We start from the raw sequence: 24,265 nt of genomic DNA, 5'->3' as shown, positions 1-24,265 counted from the left end.
AATATTTTTGATATCCCCTTCCCCTCCTGGACATTTTATTTTTAGCATGTATAAACTGTTTACCATTCAACCATCCAGGGGCAGTTGAAGTAGCTTTGATTGTAAGTGGCAGTGCAAACGAGGAAGATAATATATTTGGTTGATGTTTTATTATTTTCATTTTTTTAAAAATTACTTTTTAAAATTTAATTATTTATTTTCTTTTTGAGACAGGGTCTCACTTTGTAGTATCGGTTGGCCTTGAACTCACGTTATAGTCCAGGCTGGCCTCAACTTGCTGCAGTCCTGTTGTTTCAGCTTCCTGAGTGCTGGGAATATAGGCATGTGCCACTGTGTCCAGTTTGGCTGTCCTAATCTTATCAGTCCCTGGTAATTTATCGCTGGGCACTGGCTAAGGTTGTGTTGTTATTCATTGAGTACTTTGGGTTAACTAGTACACTGTCCTCTTGTACTCAGTTTTATTTGTATTGTCATACTTTTGAAGCGAGAATGCATATTCCTGGTTTGAAGAACTAGCTTTGACCTTAGGGTCACAGGAGTAGGTAAGGTTATCCTTGTGTTAATATTCTATATCTCTTCGTAGAGGATTGCCAGGGATACCTGAAGTGAGGTTAAAAAAGAAATCATTCTTGTTACTATAAAGAGATACAGATGCTGTGGTTCTAGAAAGTTGGTGTTTACCCTTTGTTTGGATTTAGGAATTGTATTGTTAAGGTCTAATAGTATTTGGAATGTTGAATATCTTCTGAGCTACATTCTGTTCTAAGGGATTATTGTCCTGTACCTGGATTTTATTAGGCAATAGCTACCAATTTCTTCTGCTCTTCATTTTTCAAAGTCTATCCTCCAGGTCGTTAGAATGTGTCACAGCAGTTTGTAGTATTTTAAAATACAATTCTAGTCATTATTCCTGTGCTCAAAACACTCAGTTGGTCACCCACATTACCCAGAAGAGAACCAAAGTCCTTGAAAATTTGTGACGATCCTCCTGCCTCAGCCTCCCAAGTGCTGGGATTACCAGGGTGTGCCACCACACCAGCCAGTATTTAATAAATTTTTGTTGAATAAGGGGACAGTTAATAATGTGTAGAAAGGAAAAAGGTCTGCTGCAGATAATGCAGAGGCTCTTTGATAGCAGGGTATTGTTGCTCAGCCAAAGTAAGTTCAGGAAATTGCTGAATATTTCAGCTGTGTGACTGGCCAGATAGCATAGGGAGGACAAGCTGGGGTGGATGGGTGTAAAAAGGTGTCAAGGATGACCGAGGGCTACATTCACAAAATAACTAAAGGCTGGAGGCTTACATTGTTTTCTGTACTCAAGATGGTGGAAAATTGAACACTTGTTGGAATGATAAAATTCTTTCCAGTATCTGAGGTTAATTAATAGGGAGGAAACATGATGGGGTAATAAAATAGAAAGTTTTTACATACATGATTTTGCCATCTGGTCAGAATATGAAAGATGGATGTAGTGGAGTAGTTTTCTTTAATTCAGCATGTTGTCAGTAAGAGCAGTTTGCAGTTCCAATAGCCATCATGGGATTTCTCCACTGGGTCCCAAGTTCGATCCCTGGTACAAAAAAAAAAGCAATCTGAAAGAATGAGTTTTCACAGCCTGTTGTGGTGGCAGTTACACCTGTAATCCCAGCACTGTGGCAGGCTGAGGTATGAGAATCTCAAGTTGGAGCCCAGGGTGGGCAGTTTAGCAGCAAAGTGAAACCTTATCTCAAAATAGAAAAAGGACTGGGAGTTTGGGGCTGGAGTTGTAGTTCATTGCAAAGGCCCTGGGTTCAATCCCCAGTACTGCAAAATAGTTTTCAAAAGTGCTGTGCTTTTTTTAGTTTTTTTTTTTTTTTTTTTTTTTTAGTACTGGGGATCGAACTCGGGTCCTTGTGCTTGTGCAGCAGGTGGCGAAACCACTGAGCTAAATCCCCAGCCCCAAAAAGTGCTGTGCTTTTACTATTATCAATTGGGTCAATATGTATCAACATTGTCATTAATCTGGTAAAAGATCTGACTGAATAACAGTCTTACTAGTAATTGTAAGAAAAGGTTTTTGCGGGCTGTTTGTAATGTTATCTGGTTACCATTGGCAAGGGTCAGTGATGGCAAACCTTTTAGAGCTTTCAGTGATATGAACAGCCCACTGTGGCACACATGTCTTAGATTTGTCACCTCTGGCATAGGTCATGAGTTTACTGCTTAACTATTCAGCTTACTCAGCAAACATATCATCCCAGTGAGGGAATTTACACATTAACAGATAATGACATGAGTGTAAGGAGAGACCTAGCCAGGGTAACAGGATACCTAACTCAGCTTGGGGGAGAGTCAGGAACAGTTTTCTGGGGAAAGAGGCCCTCATTGGAATGTGTAAATGTTTGGTGAAGGGGAGGAGCCATCTAGTTAGAGGATTCTACGTGTACAAAGAATTTAGAACCATGGCCTAAGGGAATATATTTTCCTTTCCTTCCTGGCTGACTAGGTAAGGATTCAGCTTTGTGCAGACCACAGGGTTCAAAGAAAGATAAGATAGGTAGCCTGCCCTACCTTGATTGAGTGAATACTAAGAACAGAAAGAAAGATTAATGTTGAGACTGTACTTCAGATTATTTGGGTCTTGTCTGCCTTCCTACTTTAGAAATATGATTTTACAGTAACGCTTGAATAATCTAGGAATGCAGAGATTACTTATGAGCTTGCTGTTCTTGGAATTTTTTTTTTTTTTTTTGAATCGGGGATCGAACTCAGGACCTTGCGCTTCTGAGGCAGGTGGCGGGAGCTAAACCCCCAGCCATAGGGAGATATTTTAATTAGATAGGTATTAAATTTAGCATACCTGTTACATGTTTTATTTCAATTTTAGTATATGTGCTGCAGAAGCGAGCACATGTTTTTCTTTTTTTAAAAATTCTTTTATTGGTACATTTTAGGTATACAATATGTTTATAGTTATCATTGGGTGCTTGTACCTGTACATGATGTATCTTGGTTCTTATTTTTTCCCCATTACCTGTGCTCCCTTCACCCCCTCCACTTTTCCCTATTTACATAGATTTCGTTTCCATTTTTTTCTTTTCTCATAATTTTTCCTTTCCCTTCTTTCCTTTCCCCTTCCCTTCCCACCACCCCTACACCTTTGGACCTTTTCCTATTTCAAATTATCAATTATTCGTTTTAATTATTTTAATCCTTATTTACACTTTCAGTTTCTCACACTAGGGAAACTATTCGGTATTTAAACATGTGTGCCTTATTTATTTCACTTAAGAGTATGGCCTCAATATGCATCCATTTAGCTATAAATGTCTCTAGTTTCTCGTTCTTTATGGCTGAGTAGTACTCCTATTTTATTAAAAAACCCACATTTTTTTTATCCAGTTTCCAGTTGATGGGCACTTGGGCTGTTTCCAAGCTTTAGCTATTACAAACTGTGCCACTATAAACATGGGTGGACATATATCGCTGTGGTATGAGTCTTTTAATTCTTTGGAGAAGATAACCAGCAGGGGAATAGCTGGGTCAAATGGGACCTCTAGCCCTAGTTCTTTTTTTGGTACCGAGGATTGAACTTGGGACCTTGCGCTTGCAAGGCAGGCGCCGGAACCGCTGAGCTAAATCCCGGCCCTAGCCCTAGTTCTTTGAGGAATCTCCATACTGATTTCCACAGTGGTTGCACCAGTCTGCACTCCCAACAACAATGGGAAGGGTTCCTTTCTCTCCACACCCCTGCCAGCATTTGTTATTGGTTGATTTCTTTATAGCAGCCATTCTTTCTGGGGTGAAGTGGAATCTCAGTGTTGTTTTCATCTGCATCTCTGGAATGACCAGTGATGTTGAACATTTTTTCATATATTTATTTACTGCTTTTACTTCTTTGTCTGAGAAATGTCTGTTTGTTTCAGATGCCCATTTTTGAATTGGGTCTTTGAATTTATGGGAGGGGTCTGATTTTTTTCAATTCTTTATATAGTCTAGATAGTAGACCTTTGAGGTACAGCTGCTAAAATTTTTTTCCCACATTGTAGGTTGTCTCTTAGGTCTGTTGGTGGTTTCTCTTGCAGGAGCATATGTTTTCTTATTTCAAACAGCTGATCTTTACCAAGTTCGCCTGGGTGAATTATGAAGCTTATGAACTAGTCTTGCATAATGCAAACCTTGGCACCTAAAATATTGCCAGTGGGAGGATCAGGTTACAAGAAAGAAGGTTTTGGGTTTCCATACTGTGGGAGGGAGATTGGAAAGATGAAAATGTGTCAGAAACAGACCAGCAGACCCAGGAGAGAGAAACTTGTAATATAGGGATAGATTTTTTTGCTTACATTTTTAAAAGCATCAGTAAAAATCTGCATGGTGTCCGGTAGCCATTTTATGACTTATTTCTTCTCATTTCAGAATTACATCCTGACTTTGTAAATTGGAGAAGCCAGTGGCACTGCCAGTGCTCTTCAACAGTGTCTGGATCCAGTGCGAATTGAATCATTGTTCTGACAAGGTAAACGAATGTGTAATTGGAAGAGTAAGTGATAATTTCACTGGTTTGTAAAATCAGTCTTATGTTAAGATAAGAATTGATTATTCAAACCAGACTTGGTAGTGCATGCCTGCAGTCTCAACACTAGGGAGGCTGAAGCAGGAGGATTGCCACAAGCTGGAGGCCAGCCTGGGCTATATAGTGTGATCTTGTCTCCAAAAAAATTACCAGTGCTGAAATTACAGACTTGTGCCACCATTCCATTAGTACAGTTTTTTTGTTGTTGTTTTTTTTTCTTCTTCTTTTTTTGGTACTGGGGATCGAACTCGGGTCCTTGCGCTTTTGAGGCAGGTAGCAGAACCACTGAGCTAAAGCCCCGGCCCATCATCTCTTATTTTAAAGAAGTAAAAACTTAATGTTAATTCATTCTAGTAACCTAAAATATAGGATTAAAGTCACTTCTTTATGTTTATTGTTGTTGGTTATCAGAATACCTCGTACTTTGAAACTGGTTAGAATGTATGTAGTGAAATGATAGGGAACACCATGAGAAATGCTATGAGTATGCTCTTTAATCCAGATCTCTTTTTTTTTTTTGGTACCGGGTATTGAACTTGGGACCTTGTGCTTGCCAGGAAGGTGCCGGAACCACTGAGCTAAATCCCTGGCCCTTTTTTTTTTTTTTTTTTTTTTTTTGAGACAAGGTCTTTCTTTGTGGTTCGAGCTGTCCCTGAACTCACTATATAGCCTAGGCTGTCTTTGAACTCAGAGTGATCCTCCTGTCTCAGCCTCCCGAGTGCTGGGATTACAGGCATGTGCCACCACACCTGGCTCAAGACCAGATCACTTGAGGCAACTTAATATCCTGTGAGATGGTTAAGTTTGATATTACTGTAATGGGAATGAGAAGAGAAAAGAAGAATGGTTCACTCAGCAAAGCACCATACAGACATTATATTATAGTACTGGAGCCATTTAAAACCGATGAAAAACAACAAATGAAGAAAGAAAACAACAGTGAATGTGTATATATCCAGTAAGCATAGGCATTAGTCCCCTACTCAATTTCCACATCCTTCCATGGAAGTAAGAGCTTTGAAGGACTTGGGTTTGAATTGGTTTTACAAGTTACTAGGTTTTTTTTCAGGTTATGATATGTTTACCCTTTTTTTTTGGTACTGGGGATTGAACTTGGGTCCTTGCGCTTGTGAGGCAGGTGGCGGAACCACTGGGCTAAATCCCCAGCTACCTTGTTTTTTGGTTCTAAATTTAAGAAATAAATTTACTTTTATTATAGTAAATTTTCTTCCCATAAAAATATAGTAGTTAAGGACTAGGGGGATGTAGCTCACTGGGAGAGTGCTTGCCTAGTGTGCATGAGTCCCTGGGTTGCAGCCTTAGCACAGGGAAAAGAAAATTCAGTTAAATCTTTTCTAAGAATAGCTTTTTTTGGCCTGGGGATTTAACTCAGTGGTTCCTCCACCTGTCTTGCAAGCGCAAGGTCCCAAGTTCAATCCCTGGTAATGAAAAAAAAAATCCTTTTTTAATATGATCCATTTATTAGTGGACTGAAGGACGGTTGTGTCATTATGTGTAGTTCAGCCATTTAGGGCTGCCAGAGTTGGAATTCCCAGGGTCCCTATTGAAAGAATCTGTTTGACATTGCTTGCTTTTGGGAACTCAGCCTCTGCCAAATATAAGTTCTCAATGGGCTGCCCTCAGGGCTCTAAACATTTGCAAACCGTAGTAAATATGTCCTGTGAATTTAGCGGACACCCGCCATGTGTGTGCACAGTGCTGGTTAGCATAGTCTAGCACCTCTAACAATCCAGAGAGAGAAGATAAAATGAGTAATTTAAGAATTTGAGTCTTCTATATCTTTGAAAAAAATGTATATGAAAGGAGAACCTTGGTTTGGTCTTTTCTGCCAATACTGTTCTGTTTTCTTGGAGTTGAAAAATCAAGTGCATTTTTTTGTGGCATAAAAGACATGTAATTATTTTTTTTGTTTGTTTTGTTTTTTGTTTTTGTACAGGGATTGAATTCGGGTTCTTGTGCTTGTGAGGCAGGTGGCAGAACCACTGAGCTAAATCCCTGGCCCAAGACCTTAAGTTTATTTTAAGTAAAATATGCCTGTTCTTTTAAGGTTACTGATCTTGATAATTAGACATATAATTTGGTGGAAAAGGTGAGCTTTGAAAAGGATGGTGGGTCTGGGTTACCCTCTCAAGGGATTCTGCACAACAGTTGGAGAATTTTACCCTTGCCCCAAGTGACGGAATTGTATCTGGAAGTGATTATAAAAGGCTGTTGGAAGGAAATTTGACTCTTGGGTTTTAAATGAAAGGGTGCAAGAATAGAACAACAGTTGTGTAAATACAAAAAGGAAAGGAGACATGTTATAACTGAAAGAGGGTTTAGGAAAAAACTTTAAGGCTTAGTGACTCTGAGCTTCACCGTAAACCATTGCATACTGTAGTTCCAGAAAGGGAAATCTTAGGATACATTAGTAGTGTCTAAATCATGGGTGTCCAACCTTTTGGGTTGCCTGGTTTGCCCTGAGTGTAAAGGAATTGTCTTGGGCAACATATAAGATATTTATTGATTGATTGATTGATACCAGGGATTGAACTCCAGACCTTGTGCTTGCGAGGCCCTAGATATATAATTAATGTATATAAGCAATAAAATTTCATGGTGCAGGGCTGGGGATTTAGCTCAGTCGTGCCGCACCTGCCTCACATCCCCCGTACTGGGGGTAAAAAAAAAAAAAAAACTTCCATACTGCAATGCAAAAATTAATAAGCAACCATTTATTTTCCTACTATTAGCAGTGCTATATATGTAACTATAAGAATATCATGAGCAAAAAACTATGACACATTTTTTGGGTTCTTATAACACAGCTACTAAAAAACTTTTAATTTAGTATTTTACAGAATAATAAATGCTTGTCTTCAAAGGCACACACATATGTAGGAAGGTTGAATTACTGTTATGGGTACTCACTGTGTTTTATGCACCAAGTTGAACAAGCCATGCCATGTTTGATACACATGTCCCTTCGCAGTCTGCACTCAAGCACCTCACATTTGAAAAATACCACTAAAAATGATACAGTGATGTTAAAAGTTTAAGAACTTGTGGGGCTGCATGTGGTTATGGGTTGTTCTAAATAGTTTATTAGACCAATTATTTGTGGGTTATGTTGGAGACAGGGTTTTTTTTTTGTTTTATTTATTTATTTTTGAGACAGGGTCTCTCAGACCATATTTGGACAGTTATATTAAATTCTGCATCTGGGCTGGATATGTAGCTCAGCGGCATAGTGCTTTCCTGGCAAGTGTGAGGCCCTGAGTTTGATTCCTGGTACCAAAAAAAAATTTCTGCCTCTTCCAGCAGGGGAGGACAACTAGAATTGATTTTTTGAGGCAAACAATAATAAGTGGATACGAAACCATGTCAGCTGATACAGAATATTGGAAAATTAATTATATATATGGATCATATACACATCAGCCCCTTACTAGAAATTTCTCAACTAGATCTTGGTATTTTGGGGGTTTTTTGTTTTGTTTTTGAGACTTGAGTCTCAATGTAGTGCAGCCTGACTTTGGACTCACTGTGTAGCTCCAGGCTGGCCTTGAACTCAGGGCAATACTCCTGCCTCAGCCTCCTGAGTGCTGAGATTACAGGCATGCATGCACCGTTACACCCAGTTTTAAATAATTTTATTTTGTACTTTTGAGACAGTCTGTCTAAATTATGTGGGCTGGAATTTAAGAACCCTAGTGCCTCAGCCTCCTAGAGTACAGGAATAACATACAGCTGTGTGTCACTGTGCTCAACAAGATCCTCTGTTTCTGTGTCTGTAATATGCCAAGCACAGATAGTACTGATTGTTACTTGTTCAGTTGGTGGATCCTTTTATAATGCTGTTGTAGGAATATGGCTACCTTAACTACATTGTGAAAAGAATTGTTTTACCCCAAAAGTTGTGTTTGAGGTGACAAGTTTCTACCTGAAGCACTTTTTTGAAGCACTTTTTTGGTCTGTGAGCTGGTTCCAGATTATGGCACAGTTCTTTTTTTTTGGTACTGGGGATCGAATTCAGGACCTTTCGCTTGCCAGCTAGGCGCAGCACCATTGAGCTACATCCCCAGTCCTTATGGCACAATTCTTAGGGTCTGGACTTTCTTAAAATATGCTAAGTAGAAAGACAATCTGCAAGAAGTGCAGACATTGAAGAAAAACTTCCTTTGGAGTAAATTTTAGTTTGAGCACAAACCAAATGCTAGATAATAGTTGTAACAGGTGAACATGATAAGTGGATTTTTAGAGTGATAATTGCCTCACTGCCTATATTTTTAGAGCGTAGAAGATACTGTATGATAGAAATAGAAAAAGGTGGCCCAGTGTGATGGCATGTGCTGGTAATCCTAGCACTCTGGTAGGCTGAGAACAGAAGGATCAAAAAGTTTAAGCCCAGCCTGGGCAACTTGGCAACAAGGAAATGAGTTTGGTTTTCTTTTTCTTCAATAAATTTGTAAGAAAGATTGAAATTTCATCTGATAGCTTTTTTTTTTTGATACCATGTAGCCCAGGCTGGCCATGAACTTGTCAATCCTCCTGCCTAGGTTCCCAAGTACTAGGATTATAGGCGAGTGTCACCATGCCTGGCTGATCAGATAGCTTTTAAAAGTGTTGATTGATCTAGGTGTGATAATTCACGCCAGTAATCCCAACACTTGAGGCTGAGGCAGGGGAGATTGAGAGTTCAAGGCCAGCCTAGACTACCTAATTGACCCTGTCTCAGAAAAAAGGTGTTTTGTGGGCCAGGGATTTAGCTCAGTGGTTGTGCCGGCCTGCTACGCAAGCTCAAAGACCCAAGTTTGATCTCCGGTACCAAAAAAAAAAGGTGTTTTGCCTTTTAAAGTATGGTATGCCAGAGATAAGTTAGTAGGAGATTTTGGGGTTTGAGGCATTTCACATGCCTTCTTGTGTTATACTGAACACTTACAACTGAAAGTAGCCATAGAAGGTACGTACAAGAAACAACTCTACTGACATTGGGAAATCACCTGGAATTTTACAGAAATAAGTGTATATTATCCTTTAAAAAAAAGTGTTGATTGTTCTTGTTTTATACATAAAACATATTTTATACATTTATGTGTAGTCCGAAGAAATGTAAAGCCTCCCTTCCTCTCTTTTTTTCCTCTCTTGGTACCAGGGATCAAACTTAGGACTTTGCATTTGCCAGACAGGTGCAGTATCACTGAGCTACATCCCCAGCCCTCCCTTCCTCTTTTTAATGTGACTTGCTTAGTCTTCAGGTTACAAGTTAGATGGCTTTTCGCCCTATTACAGTATTTTAGAAAGTCACTGTTATACTGCATTTTTGCCAGCACCTGTGCTCTTTGTGTTTTTCCTTTTTTTTTGGTACCGAGGAGCAAACTTGGGTCCTTGAGCTTGTGCAGCAGGCAGCGAAACCACTGAGCTAAATCCCCAGCCCTGTGTTTTTCCTTTTGCTTGCTTGCTTATTGTCTATCTGAACCTCTACATTAAAAGTTTCATGAAGGCGAGGACTGTGTAGGTTTTGTTTTATCAGTATTTATCCACCTACTTATCTGTGGCACTGGTGGCATAGCTATGGCATGTGTGCTGCACCCGGCTGCTTATCATTAAAACCTCTAAAAGGTTCGCTTATCATTAAAACCTCTAAAAGGTTTGCTATCACTGGTCTAGGGTCTTCTTGAATGACTTGGTTCTTTGCAGCCACTGTTTTATATCATCCAGAGTTAGTCCACTAGCACAGTTTTTAGTGATATTTTAAAAATCAGTTTTAGTTTACTTTAAAGAAGCTCTCAGCTGGGCATGTTGGAGCACACCTGTAATCCCAGCACTGGGGAGGCTGAGGCAAGAGGATTGCCACAAGTTCAAGGCCAGCCTGGGGTGCACAGTGAGACCCTGTCTCCAAAAAGAAGAAACTCCCAGGGGCCGGGATTTAGCTCAGTGGTTCCAGCACCTTCCTCGAAAGCGAAAGATCCCAAGTTCGATCCCTGGTACAAAAAAAAAAAAAAAAAAAAGCAGCAGCAGCTCCCAGCAGTAGGAGTAGGGATGATATTTTAGTATGGCAATTCTTCGGTACCGGGGGACCTTGTGCTTGCCAGGCAGGCGCAGTGCCACTGAACTACATCCCCAGCCCAGTATGATAAGTTCTTGACTTGATTATACTTGTCAGTTAAAGTTTAATATGTATAGGAGCTGGGTGTGGTGACATAGGCTTGTGCTCCTAGTACTTGGGAGGCTAAGGAATGAGGATTGCCATGAGTTCAAGGCCAGCCTGGGTTACACAGTGAGATCCTGTCTCAAAAAATATTAATATGTATAGAAATGTTAAGTTAGAGTCTGTTTGTGTTTAGATGACAACCTTTTCTTCATCTTAACGAAAATTAGCTTAATTTTCTACTTTTTGGGTGTTGAAATATATGTATTTCCTTTTCTGCTAACTTCTTACCCTTTTTTTCTTTTAAAGTTTTATATTTTCCATTTATTATATATGTGATGAAGAATTTCTACTTATTTCTTGGTTTTTTGTTGTTTTGTTTTGAGAGACAGGGTCTTGCAGTGTGTTTCAGACCAGCCTTGAACTCAGTATGTGCATCACCAAACCTGGCTGTGGATTTAAACTTAATCTTCAGTCTTTTGAATTGCAGGAATTGGAGGCTTACACCATAGCCCCCAGCTACACTGGGTTTTTTTTTAATCAGTCATTTCATCTGTTGTTTAAAAAGATGTTTTTAGATAACCAGAGAAGTTCGCATTTGCAAAGGGACTTACACAGTTGAATATATTTTCTTACTTTAGGTGTAATTGAAAAGTGAGGCTCGCTTCAGAGATGTCAAAAACAAATAAATCCAAGTCTGGATCACGCTCTTCTCGCTCAAGATCTGCATCAAGATCTCGTTCTCGTTCATTTTCCAAGTCTCGATCCCGAAGCCGATCTATCTCTCGATCCAGGAAGCGCAGGCTGAGGTAAGGGGGTATGGTTTTATTTATTAAAATGATCATTGCATCAGTCTCTGTTGGTTTTGAAGATCTTTTGTCAGACTTTTGTGAGTGTCAGATGAAGATTGGGGTAGGCTTGAGTTGGGGGGGGTGATAGCCTGTAAGATACACTGCAAGCCTCTTCAAACTGCAAATCTAAGTTAGCTCTGATTCTGTACTGTTTGCTTAATTCTGGTTCTTCTCTGTCAGCATATATTGCATACTTCCTATCTACTTTGGAAGAAAGAGCATTTTTATTTTATCTGAGCTGCTTGCTTCGAATCTCTACACCTGATTATTTTTCAGTAAAGTTTTTTTTTTTTTTTTTTTTTTTGGTTTTTGCGGCCGTGGGGATTGAACCCAGGACCTTGTGCATGCTGAGTGAGTGCTAGACCACTGAGTTACATTCTCCCTTCCTTTTTAGATTTTAAGCCAAGGTCTCGATAAATTACCCAATCTGGACTCAGACTTGTGCCCTTTCTGACTGCCTCAGCCTCCGAAATAGCTGGGATTATAGCGCAAAAGTATTTTTGAAGTCTTAGACCACAGTTTGTGTTACCACCAAAGAAAAAGTAGAAGAGTAACAGTATGAACAACATTGTAAGGAGATTTAATCCACTAAAATAATTAAAGCTTTTAGAAACTTACTAGGTGTCATTTATATATATGTGATATGTCAGTTACTAACAGGCTGAATCTTTTTAATAAAAAAAAACCCTAAAACTGAAAATCAGTGCTATAAAATATCACTTTATTACTAATTGGGAAAATTATTTTTTAAAAATTTTATTGCCGGTATATTTAAATTCAGTCTCTTCACACCTTCAATAGATTTCTCTGTTTCAGTTGTGCTTGGAAATAGGATGGCAAACTTGAACATCTTTTCCTCCTTTGATGTGTTGTAAGGCTTTTTTCTTGTTCATTAAAAACATTTAAATTTTCTTTTTTGGGTAGATATAAACCTTTTAGTACATAGAAATTTATGTGAGTTTGAGAAGTATTGATGTATTTAAATACTAAAATTCTATGTATTTAATACTAAAGATTTTTGTGTATTTTTACTCTTCCTGTCAAAATTGCATTAACAAGGAGATAATTCATCAGTTTTGTACTTTGAACTCCTCCTGTTTATTCCAGATGAGTATCTAGAATCCTTTTCTTAGAAGAATATGTTATGAAATTTAAAATAAACCTCAGGAAAACTCAATAATCAAGGTTTACTTTTGATGGTTTCCTTAGCTCATCTCTAAAGAAATTCCATAGAGTCTGTAGTATATGACTGAGTTTTATTCTTCTCTCCTGGCAAGAAGTAGTTAATTCTCAAATAGGATCTGTGAGAACCCAGCTCCTGAATTAATTTTAAACTAATGATTGAGTGGAAAGTCTGAATGCATAAATAATACAGGGGAAACCCAGTTTATTTCCTTCAAGAAGTTGCTGTCAAACTACAGGACTCAGCAGTCTCCTAACTCCTGCCTTGCACCCAGTCTTTTGATGTAGGTGGCTTAAACCTTGCTGTTAACTCGTTTGGTTCTGAAACGTGTTTTAAAATTTAATCTAGTAAATGGAAGCTAAACAAAGGCTGTACAATCAAAACCGAGAGATAAAATTGAATCGACACAAACCAAATAGAAAAATGTCAACCAAGTCTGAAGTGTTTGTACCAACTGGAATCCTGGGGAGATCTTTTTTCCTGGTCTTATGGATCGTTTGGTGTGGCCAATGACTTGGCAAATGAAGGAAAAACATCTTAGGCAATCTGTGCTAGGTAGGTCTAGAGCCACTTTATGTGCTATTTTATAACTAGAAGATTATTATTCTGCAAGAATTTCTCCTCTAGAAAACATGTTTTTATACTTCATTCTAGTCTGACTTGTCTGTGTTTTAGAAACAGATAAGTTTGCCACTGAGATGCTTAGTTTTTATTTCTGGCTTATCTGTTTCATGGTTTTTTTTCTTTTGTTTTCCCTCTACTATAAGGAAAGTATCTATCCAGAGAGTTTGGGAAACCATGCCTTTAAATTAACTAACCTGGAGTTAACTAACTGGAATTGGAGAAAATTGATTATTTCCTTATATTTCACAGACTGTATCCTTTTCAGCGACTTCTCTTAAATAACTTCATTTGCAATCTGCAGAGACTCATGTTCCTGCATGTGCAGTGCTGCGAGTTTTGGATGCAGTATGCTGCAGGGCCCTCACTAGTAATTGGTAACAACGGTAGCCTGTGAGATGAGATCATGAATTAAATCCTCCTTAGTGCTGGTGGTGGATCACCTCCTCAGGTGTAGCCATTTAATTGGGTCATATTTCGTTTCATAGCCTGGATCTGCCTCTCCCTTCTTTTTCTTACACTGTTACATTTCTGAATGAAAAATGTGGAAGGTAAGTTTTTTAAAATCATACTTAACTAGTAACCATTAATGATGAGTAGTAAGATATATCTTTGCCAGCTGCTGTTCTTTGTGGGGTAGATAAAAACTCCAGTCACAGTAGGTAATAAAATAGTACTAGGAAACCAATTTCACTTTATCTTCTTTAGATTAAGTTGAATGTAAGTTTCTTCTTTAAAATACTGTTTTCTTTGGTACCAGGGATCGAACTCGAGTCCTTGCGCTTGTGCAGCAGGCAGCGAAACCACTGAGCTAAATCCCCGGCCCAAAGTACTGTTTCCTTTAGTTAAATTCTGCAGGAAAAAAAAGTTTGACCCATTTTCTGAACAGCTGTGGTATCCCACAACAGTGCCACTGCAATACACAGGGGATATGTGACCCAGTGAATGCTCAATATTGTGTGCTTTATACATAGTCTGTTTTTTTTATATGTATATGTCTATGATAAAGTTTAATTTACAAACTAGCCACGGGAAGAGGTTAACAACTAATAAAATAGGACAGTTATAATAACATACTGTAATAAACCTGTAAAGTTATTTAAAACATAGCAGTTGTTTATTTCTGGAATTTACCATTTAGTATTTTTTATTGCATTTAGCTACTCATAACTGAAAGTAGGGAAAAGGAAGGCCATGGTTAAAAGCGAACAAAACGTGGGGCTGGGGTTGTGGCTCAGTGGTAGAATGTTTGCTTCACATCTGTGAGTCCCTATGTTCAATCCCCAGAACCACAAACAAAAAGGCATCTTTTGAGTTAGGCATGATATAGAAGGCCTGCTCATTAACTGAAGAATTTTGATTTTGTAGTTCAAGAAAATAACTTTTTTTTTTGCAGAATGTTTTCTAGTAAATACTACATATTTTCAGCTGACTGCTCAGGAGTAGTGGTTAACATTAGTGATTTGAATCCAAAATCCCCATGGATTTTTGCACAGTGTTTTTGGCTTTTTGGTAGAAACAAGGCTGTCAGCCATTGACCAGCTTGGGATTCATGAACATGTAGTATTTACAAAGTTGGGTTAGTGTTGAATCCCCATGCCTTTGGCAGTATTCCTTTGCTACATTAGAGTTCTGTATTTTTATTTTATTTTATTTTTTGATTTTTTTCAAGACAGGATCTCATTGTGTAGTCCAGGCTGGCCCTGAACTCCCAGTGATCTGTCTGCTGGGATTGCAGGCGTGCACTACCATGCCAGGCCCAGGAGTTCTATATTGTTAAATGAACAACACAGTGCTAGTTTTCTGCTTGAGTTGAAAAGTTTTTGTAGTTTCTCTTGGTAATCTTGTATATATCTGGGTAGGTGCCTTATGGTCAAGAGAGTACCCTCTTGTGGTACCTTGGTAAGATAAGGCAGCTCAGCCAGAGATTTGACATTAATAGACCATTTCTATTCCTAAATGCAAACTCAACTAGTTGTATCTGATTTCAGGAAGTTCTAAGCTTTGAACAGATGCATTCTCTGTTTCTTTGGTGTTGACCTGTAATAACTGTACTTTTACAATCCCAGGTCTTAGTGTGATCTAAGAAATTTATCCTGGAGGGAGGGAGGGGAGAGAGAGATGACTAGAATGAGACTTGTGTATTTTAATGTCTTTTTTTTTTTTTTTTTGAGACAAGGTCTCATTGAAGTTGGCCTTGAACTCATTGTGTAGCTTGGGCTAGACTCTTGGTGATCCACCTGCCTCAGCCTCTCAAGTGCTGGGGTTACAGGTGTGCTGCGCCACCATGCCCAGTGAGTGTTTTAACCTTTAGGGCCCAGAGGACTTAAATATTTACCTGTCTAGGTACCAGTTCTTTCTCTTTTCCACTTATCTGGGGATTTGTTAAATCTCCTGTGCCTATGAGACTAACTGAGGTTATATTAAAATGGTTTTTGTTTACCACATTAAGGAAACTGATATTCCTTCAGTCACAGTAGAAATATATTTCTGTTATAAATGAGCTGTAATATGAATGAAATGATCTTAGTATCTCATTTGTTAAAATGACTCAGCTATAATTTTGTACTTAATATGGGCCATAAGGAATGGGATTAAACATTTAAGTTTTCGCCCTTGCTTTGAAAATGAATGACACCTGCTGTGCAAGCGCAATGACCCGAGTTCAATCCCTGGTACCAAAAAAAAAAAAAGAAAAAGAAAACAAATGACACAAGAGCAGGGATTTCAGTATTACTTTTGTTGGCAGTTTTTTAGGATAAGTAATCCTGTGTTAAAAATTCAAACTTTCCCCCTTTCGCTTCCTCTGCAGTTCTAGGTCTCGTTCCAGATCGTACTCTCCAGCTCATAACAGAGAAAGGAATCACCCCAGAGTGTATCAGAATCGAGATTTCAGAGGTCACAACAGAGGTTATAGGAGGCCCTATTATTTCCGAGGACGCAACAGAGGTTTCTATCCATGGGGCCAGTATAACCGTGGAGGCTATGGAAACTACCGCTCCAATTGGCAGAACTATCGGCAAGCATACAGTCCTCGTCGGGGCCGTTCTCGATCCCGGTCTCCAAAGAGAAGGTCTCCTTCACCAAGGTCCAGGAGCCATTCTAGAAACTCAGATAAGTCATCTTCTGACAGGTCAAGGCGCTCCTCATCCTCTCGTTCTTCCTCCAACCACAGCCGAGTTGAATCTTCTAAGCGCAAATCTGCAAAGGAGAAAAAGTCTTCTTCCAAGGATAGCCGGCCATCTCAAGCTGCTGGGGATAACCAGGGAGATGAGGCCAAGGAGCAAACATTCTCTGGAGGCACCTCTCAAGATACAAAAGCATCTGAGAGCTCGAAGCCATGGCCAGATGCCACCTACAGCACTGGTTCCACATCACGGGCCTCAGCAGTTTCTGACCTGAGTCCCCGGGAGCGAAGCCCAGCTCTCAAGAGCCCTCTTCAGTCTGTGGTGGTGAGGCGGAGGTCACCCCGTCCTAGCCCTGTGCCAAAGCCTAGTCCTCCACTTTCCAATACATCCCAGATCGGCTCCTCTGGGCCGAGTGGTGGTGGGTACCAGTCTGGGACCCACCAAAGTCAGTTTGACCATGGCTCTGGGTCTTTGAGTCCATCCAAAAAAAGCCCTGTGGGTAAGAGTCCACCTACTGGCTCCGCTTACGGCTCATCTCAGAAGGAGGAGAGTGCTGGTTCAGGAGGAACAGCCTATACAAAGAGGCAAGTATTTAATTTCCTGTGCGCAGTTTGTATTTGATCTCACCAGCTGGCATTTTAATTGTAATGGGATCTAAATTAGAGCTCTGATTAACAGTAATAAAGTAATCCCCCTTTCCTCAACTTTTGATAAGCAGACATTAAAAATAATCACCCAAGGAAACCTTTAGCTTAACTCTAGCTTTCCTACCTTCCTTGAATTTGTATTGCAGCATAAAGTATTTTAGACTGCTCTCCAAAGATGTTTTCACATTTAAAATTTGCCTTGGATTCTACCATTGTAAACCAGAAAGCAGTAGAGATTTGTGGGTCAGCTACCCCAAAACAAAGGTCTTTGCCAACATGAATGGCCACTGGAGCTGTTAGACCTCTAGGACCCACCATCTGCTGTGTTTGATCTGCATCGTCCCATCATGGTGGAAGAGCCGCACCCTCATACTCTCCGTTGAGGAGACTGGGCAGAATGGGAAAACCCAAGGCTTAGTCCGGGAAGGTCTTGTTTTAATACTACAAGGTGGGTGTATGTCCCAGTAGAAGCTGACCAGGCTGCAAGTTAGGAGAGGACATTGCATTGCTTCTGTCTTTCTGCCTTGGGGAACACGGTGAGTGGAACATGAATCTTTATGTGGTTGGATGGATTGGAAAGGCAGAGATGTTACAGGGAAGCTACATTGGGATGAGGTTGCAGTCTGGAGGCACTTAACTCAGCAAGAGAGTTCCCTTTTTTTTCTTTCCTGTTGTTAGCATATTCTTTGATGCCCTGCAATGCCTAGGTTCTTCCCATTAATGGTACATATGAGATGTTCAGAATCTATACTTTTCCTGCCTTGAGTAAGGCCACTTTAAAGTGTTAAGTTTTGTTTCTTGCCAGGATTGAATTTCAGTAGAAGACTTGAGCCTAAGCTCTGCTTTTCCATGAGAAGAATAATGATTTTGCCACCCCCCCTATTAACAAGTGTTTTGTTTTTATTTGTGTTCACAGTATATTTCATATTTAGATCTTCTAGGTGACTTGCAGCAGATTTGAAGTCTCTTTTTGAGACTTACATTTCCAAATGTGAGTTGTATAAAAGCAAAACAGTCCAAGGTTGAACTGTGTGTTAACTTTGCTGAAAACAGATTTTAAGTGATTGAGTGAAAGTTGGGTAAGAGCCTAGTTTTTGTCCCCCTAAACCATATTAACAGGTAAGTAGGTTTTTGTTTTGCAGTATCCTAAAAATAGTATTTGCTATTCTTTCTATTGCTTTTGTAAGGCACAACTCCATGGACTCTTAAATGCCAAGAAGCTGTTTCTCAGAAATTGTTAGACAGTAACCTAAGTAGAAAGTCATGGTCATGGTGGAATTTATAAGACATGTTTGCTCAGAGAATTAAAAAAAATCAGAGAGCAGGAACAGGTGCCATTAAAGAGCAGGTTGCTCAAGAATCCTCTTCTCTGTCTCCCTTGTGTTTTTATAAGTAGGTATCTAGAAGAACAGAAGACAGAGAATGGTAAAGATAAGGAGCAGAAACAGACAAATTCTGATAAAGAGAAAGTGAAGGAGAAAGGGAGCTTCTCTGACGCAGATGCAAAATTGAAATCGGATTCATTTGCTTCTAAGACTGATACTGAGAAGTCTTTTAGAGGCAGTCAGTCACCCAAAAGGTATAAGCTCCGTGATGACTTTGAGAAGAAGATGGCAGACTTCCACAAGGAGGAGATGGATGATCAAGATAAGGACAAGACTAAGGGAAGGAAGGAGTCTGAGTTTGATGATGAACCCAAATTTATGTCTAAAGTCATAGCTGGTACAAGTAAAAATCAGGAGGAAGAAAAGTCAGGCAAGTGGGAGGGCCTGGTGTATTCAGGGAAGGAAAAGCAGAGGAAAGCAGAGGAGCTGGAGGAGGAGCCTTTCACAGAGAGATCCAAAAAAGAAGAGCGAGGAGGGGCCAAGAGGAGCGAAAGTGGGCACCGAGGATTTGTGCCTGAGAAGAATTTCCGAGTGACTGCTTACAAAGCAGTCCAAGAGAAAAGCTCATCGCCTCCCCCCAGGAAGACCTCTGAGAGCCGTGAAAAGCTGGGAGCCAAAGGAGACTTTTCCTCAGGAAAGTCTTCATTTTCTATTACTCGAGAGGCCCAGGTCAACGTACGGATGGACTCATTCGATGAGGACCTTGCACGGTAAGATGTACTCCTTGTTGATCATCAGGGGTCTAGTGGCCTGAGTGGTGTCTCCTGATGCCCCCTCCTGAAGACAGGCTCCTTTATGTCCCCTTGCTGTTTATTTAGCCTTCAGTACTGACAGCCCTCTTGTTTGTTACAGCTCAGTGATTATGTGATAATGCTCAAGGACAGCATTACTGGGGAGAAAGTGTCTTTTCAGTCTATTTGGCTTTCTTGGTTGTTGGAGTCCCTGTGGTTCTCTTTTGCTCTTTGTTCATCACCCTCAGCCTACCTACCCTATCTCTGTATCCTTTTCTTTCCTATGTTTAAAGGTGTCTTTTGGCCAGGTGTGGTGGTACATGCCTGTAATCCTAGCACTTGAGAGGCTGAGGCAGGATGATCACCATGATCGCTTCTCAGCCTTTTGGGTAAGATCAAGTGTAGGATGATCACCATGAGTTTGAGACTATAGCCTGAACTACATAGTGAGACCCTGTCTCAAAAAAAGGTCTTTCATCTGAAACTCTCTAAGATTTGTGACTTCATTTTATTTGGGTTTTCAAAATGTATTATAGCCCCCACCATCAAGTAACAGAAATTTTAGAGTTGAAGGAGATAAACCACCCCCAGCCCCTCAGTTGGGAAAGAGTGATGAGGCCCAGGCTGGCTGAACTTGGTATAATCTCTCTACCCATTTGAAAGTCTCCTTGAGGAGTGCTTCAGCCACCTCCCAGTCCTGCTTGCCTATGCCACCTCACTGAATGACTTTGGCTGGCCAAACTAATTGATCATTTAAGTATCTTCTAGTGGGTGTGGTGGTGCACATCTGTAATTTTAGCACCCTGGGAGCCTAAGGCAGGAGAATCACATGATTGAGTCTAGTCTGGACACTTTAACAACCCAGGGAAACCCTATCTGAAAAGATAAAGGGCTGGGGGTGTAGCTCACTCTGAAGGTCCCTGGGCCCAGTCCCCAGGACCACCAAAAACAAAACTTCCTGTTTGTTGTGTGTATGAAACCAGCAGCAGTCCCAAAAATAATCACTGGGGTTTAATACCTTCCCACTTGAAGATCTCCACAACTAAAAAGGAAGGGAGATTTTTGGGTGTCCATTTCCATAGTATGGTATGTTGAGGTTACTTTGAACTTTGGTTGATAAAAGAAAAAGGAGCTTTGGGCTGGGGATTTAGCTCAGTGGTTTCGCCGCCTGCTACGCAAGCGCAAGGACCCGAGTTCGATCCCCAGTACCAAAAAAAGGAACTTTGTAGAGAGATTTAAAAGTCATTCGAGGGGGGCGGCTTAAGCCACGCTGAGGACTTGGAGATGAGATTGTGGCATCATTAGAAACTGGGCTGGCCCAAAGTTGTACAGATGGCTGAAAGTGGTGAAAAAGAAAAAGTAAAATGGACGACTACTGTTATTATTAGCTCATCTCTTGAGAATTATGAAATTGCAACTGCTCTGGAAAATCAAAGCCACAAGATTCGGTATTCAGCTTCAGTGGAAAATGGATCAATTTTATTTTCTCTTTCTGGAGTTGCATTTTTATTGATGGATGCTAACAAATGCATTATGTCAGCTGAAATATTTCTAACCAAAATTGAGAAGTTTCTTAACATTCACTGGAATAGTTTTTTGGTTCTGTTTGCTGCTCTTTATGGGCCTGAAGAATGGAAACTGATATTCAGGATTCAGCAGAGATTCCTGGGAAGTAAATTATGGATACTTCCAGTACACAACACAGCAGATTCTATCAATCTTATGTGCACTATAGCTAAGACTACCTCCAAACCATATATGGATAGCGTCTGCTCTAGAATGATAACTAAAGCTTACATCGTAGAACAAAGTCCTGTTTGGAAAACACTCCAAAAGATAAAACTGAATAGTGATTCAATTAACCCAAATTAGAGAACTAGTTATAAGTGTTCTTTTGGAAGAACATGAAACTAATCAGACCTGTTAAGTTATATTTAAATATATATTTACTTTAAAGATGTTTATGTTAACTTAAAATAACATGTATACAATTAAAAGCCATTTTATTTAAAAAAAAAAAAAAGTCATTGGAGGGCCGGGGATTTAGCTCAGTGGTGCTACCACCTGCCTTGCAAGCACAAGGTCCTGAGTTCGATCCCCAGTACCAAAAAAAAGTCATTGGAAGAAAAAATAATACACTTGTGGTTTAAATGTTTCTGATTTCCTGTTTTGTTTTGTTTTTTCGTTTTGTTTTGTTTGGTACTTGGGATCGATCTTGGGACCTTGTGCTTGTGAGGCAGGTGGCGGAATCACTGAGCTAAATCTCCCGGCCCCTGCTGTGCTGTCTTTTTAATTGAGCCTCTCTCTTTCTTTTTTAGACCCAGTGGCTTATTGGCTCAGGAGCGCAAGCTTTGTCGGGATCTGGTTCATAGCAACAAAAAGGAACAGGAATTTCGTTCCATTTTCCAGCACATACAGTCAGCTCAGTCTCAGCGTAGCCCTTCAGAATTGTTTGCTCAGCATATAGTGACCATTGTTCACCATGTTAAAGGTGAGTCCAGACCAGTCTAAAGAGCCTTGGAACTGGCTTAAAGGAAATTCCATCCAGGGGGAAGTTTTATTATAGAGATGAATTTTTTTTTTGTACTGGGGATCGAACTCGGGTCCTTGTGCTTACGAGGCAGGCGATGGAACCACTGGGCTAAATCCCTGGCCCGAGACGAATTATTTAGAAATAGTAGCCCTCTGTGATCATGAAAATAGGTAATCATCCTTAACAGATTTAAAAAATGTTTGAAAACTTAAAGAGATATTGAAAATATCCCTTCCCCAGTACCCTCTTTTACTTTCTAGTGGTCCTTTCAGACCTTGTTGTTATGAATTATTCTATCATCCTCTGGCCATATGAAGGTGGACAGGTTGGGGAATGGCCAAGAGAAGTACTATAGAAGCTGGGTTGGGCTAGTTTACATCTTCCATCTGAAGTTTAAAATCAAGCAAGAAGCCAGGCATGGTGGTGCAATCTTAGCACTCAGGAGGCTGAGGCAGGAGGATCCGCTGCAAGTTCAAGGTCAGCCTGGACTACACAGTGAGACCCTATCTCCAAAAACAAACAAAAATTAAGGAGTCAGGCAGTGAGCGCTAGCTTTTTGTCTGTGTTCATGTCCTAAGATGAGGGAGTTATACTAGACATTTAATGCTCAGTGTTTGATTGCATCTGAACCAGCCATTTTTTTCTTACCTTTTTCAGTATGTTTGTTGTATGGCTTTGACTAGCCACATCTCTGTAGGTGCAGGTTCATACAAGAGTTGAATATTTATCTGCTTGGTAGAATAAAATGTGTTTCTTTGACTCAACAGAGCATCACTTTGGGTCCTCTGGATTGACATTGCACGAACGTTTTACTAAATACCTAAAGAGAGGAGCTGAACAGGAGGCAGCTAAAAACAAGAAAAGCCCAGAGATACACAGGTGAGAAACTCAGCCTGACACTCACCAGTTACTAAACTTGTCTTGTTAAATCCTGTTGCTAGTGGGCCAGGGATTTAGCTCAGTGGTTTCACAGCCTGCTGCGCAAGCACAAGGACCCAAGTTTCATCCCTGGTACAAAAAAAAAAAATCCTGTTGCTAGTGTACCTTTATGCAGAATTTAGAGTAACATCCTCCAGTCTGTAGGCTGTGGACATTTGTATTTGAGAATGGAAGGGACATTGTTCGTTTGTTTGTTTTTGGTACCAGGGATGGAACTTGGGTCCTTGCGCTTTTGAGGGAGGCAGCCAACCACTGAGCTAAATCCCTGGCCCCTGGAAGGGACATCCTTTAAGAGCTACAGTCTCTTGCTTCGGCCCCTAGGAAAACAACTCTACTGATGCAGATGAATTCTTCCTCTATTTTGGGGGGCTGGCAGGTGGTCACCTGTTTCTATAGGGAGAGTAAACGTTACTTTCCTTTAAGTAAACCTGTGTATATCATGATTTGATTCTTTTTTTTTTTTTTTTTTTTGGTACCGGGGATCAAACTCGGGTCCTTGTGCTTGCAAGGCAGGCGGTGAAACCACTGAGCTAAATCCCCGGCTCATGATTTGATTCTTTAGGAAGAATTTGCTTGGAGGGTAGAGGAAGATGCTTGTAAGATTATCTGAAGGGTTTAAAAGCTCCACAGATTTCAAAGAATATCCCTTGTTGTGGGAATCTGTTCAGCAAATAGAGTAGAGACTTTGGAAACAAAATTGGCCTTTTCTGTAATTCAGTAGTCATCTCAGTAGGTAGGAGGGCTGGACCATGTTTGTACAGCAGCCTTAGATTTAGGACCTTTTGGACTGTGCAGGTACTTGTTTCTCACCTAGATCCAAGTAGGTCAATAATGAGTCTGTCTACTCACATTCTCGAGATGAAAACTGCTCTTTCAAGTTTGGTAGGAGGGAGATATAGAAAGCTACAGGTGACTGCAGCACTACTGGGATGGACCAAGAAAGCTACTTTTGGGGACTTCTCTGTCCCTAAGGGAAGAGTATAAGTATGTAAGTAAAGAACCTTAGTGGGGCTGGGGTGTAGTTCAGTGATAGATTGCTTGCTTAGCATGTGCAAAGCCCTGAGTTCAGTCCCAGCACCAAGGGTGGTGGTGCTGTAAGTTATGAAACATAATAAAAAGGAATGGGTACGAATCTATTACCCAACTCAGTAAGTAGAATATTACCAGTACTGCATTCACACTGTGCATTCGTATACTGTTTCTGTTTTCCATTTTAGGAGGATAGACATTTCCCCCAGTACATTCAGAAAACATGGTTTGACTCATGATGAAATGAAAAGTCCTCGGGAACCTGGCTACAAGGTGAACTGTTGCTTTGATCAGTAATTCCAACAAAATGAGTGCATTGGGCATGAACTTGACAGAAATGTATTTGTTTAAATTACTCTCTACTTAAGTTTGTGTTTTTCTTTTAAGGATGGGCATAATTCTAAAAATGAACTACAAAGGGTTAATTTTTATTAAATGTATCAACAACCTTTGTGAAGTGGTTAGAATATGGTAAATGACCCCAGAGTCTGTTGAGGTGAGCTTGAGAAAAAAAA

At 40.1% G+C, this 24,265-nt stretch overlaps 1 protein-coding gene and 1 pseudogene across 4 annotated transcripts in view; both read left to right on the top strand.

Moving 5' to 3' along the window:
• Thrap3 (thyroid hormone receptor associated protein 3) overlaps positions 1–24,265 on the top strand; it is a 42,241-nt gene that overhangs the window by 8,857 nt on the left and 9,119 nt on the right. For all 4 annotated transcript variants that reach the window (XM_004850953.4, XM_087215267.1, XM_087215266.1 and 1 more), the window contains 7 exons: positions 4,396–4,495; positions 11,345–11,512; positions 16,171–17,070; positions 18,530–19,228; positions 21,568–21,740; positions 22,550–22,661; positions 23,939–24,023. In XM_004850953.4, the coding sequence (XP_004851010.1) occupies positions 11,376–11,512; positions 16,171–17,070; positions 18,530–19,228; positions 21,568–21,740; positions 22,550–22,661; positions 23,939–24,023 (2,106 nt within the window). In that variant the 5' untranslated portion in view covers positions 4,396–4,495; positions 11,345–11,375. The remainder of the gene's footprint in view (positions 1–4,395; positions 4,496–11,344; positions 11,513–16,170; positions 17,071–18,529; positions 19,229–21,567; positions 21,741–22,549; positions 22,662–23,938; positions 24,024–24,265) is intronic.
• On the top strand, positions 19,235–21,561 carry LOC101719251 (protein SPO16 homolog pseudogene; annotated as a pseudogene).

This window comes from Heterocephalus glaber, unplaced genomic scaffold (assembly GCF_053883595.1).
Source record: "Heterocephalus glaber isolate CG9 unplaced genomic scaffold, H.glaber_assembly_v1.0 deba00001452, whole genome shotgun sequence".
Classification (NCBI taxonomy): domain Eukaryota; kingdom Metazoa; phylum Chordata; class Mammalia; order Rodentia; family Bathyergidae; genus Heterocephalus; species Heterocephalus glaber.
This window is presented reverse-complemented; position numbering and strand designations above follow the sequence as displayed.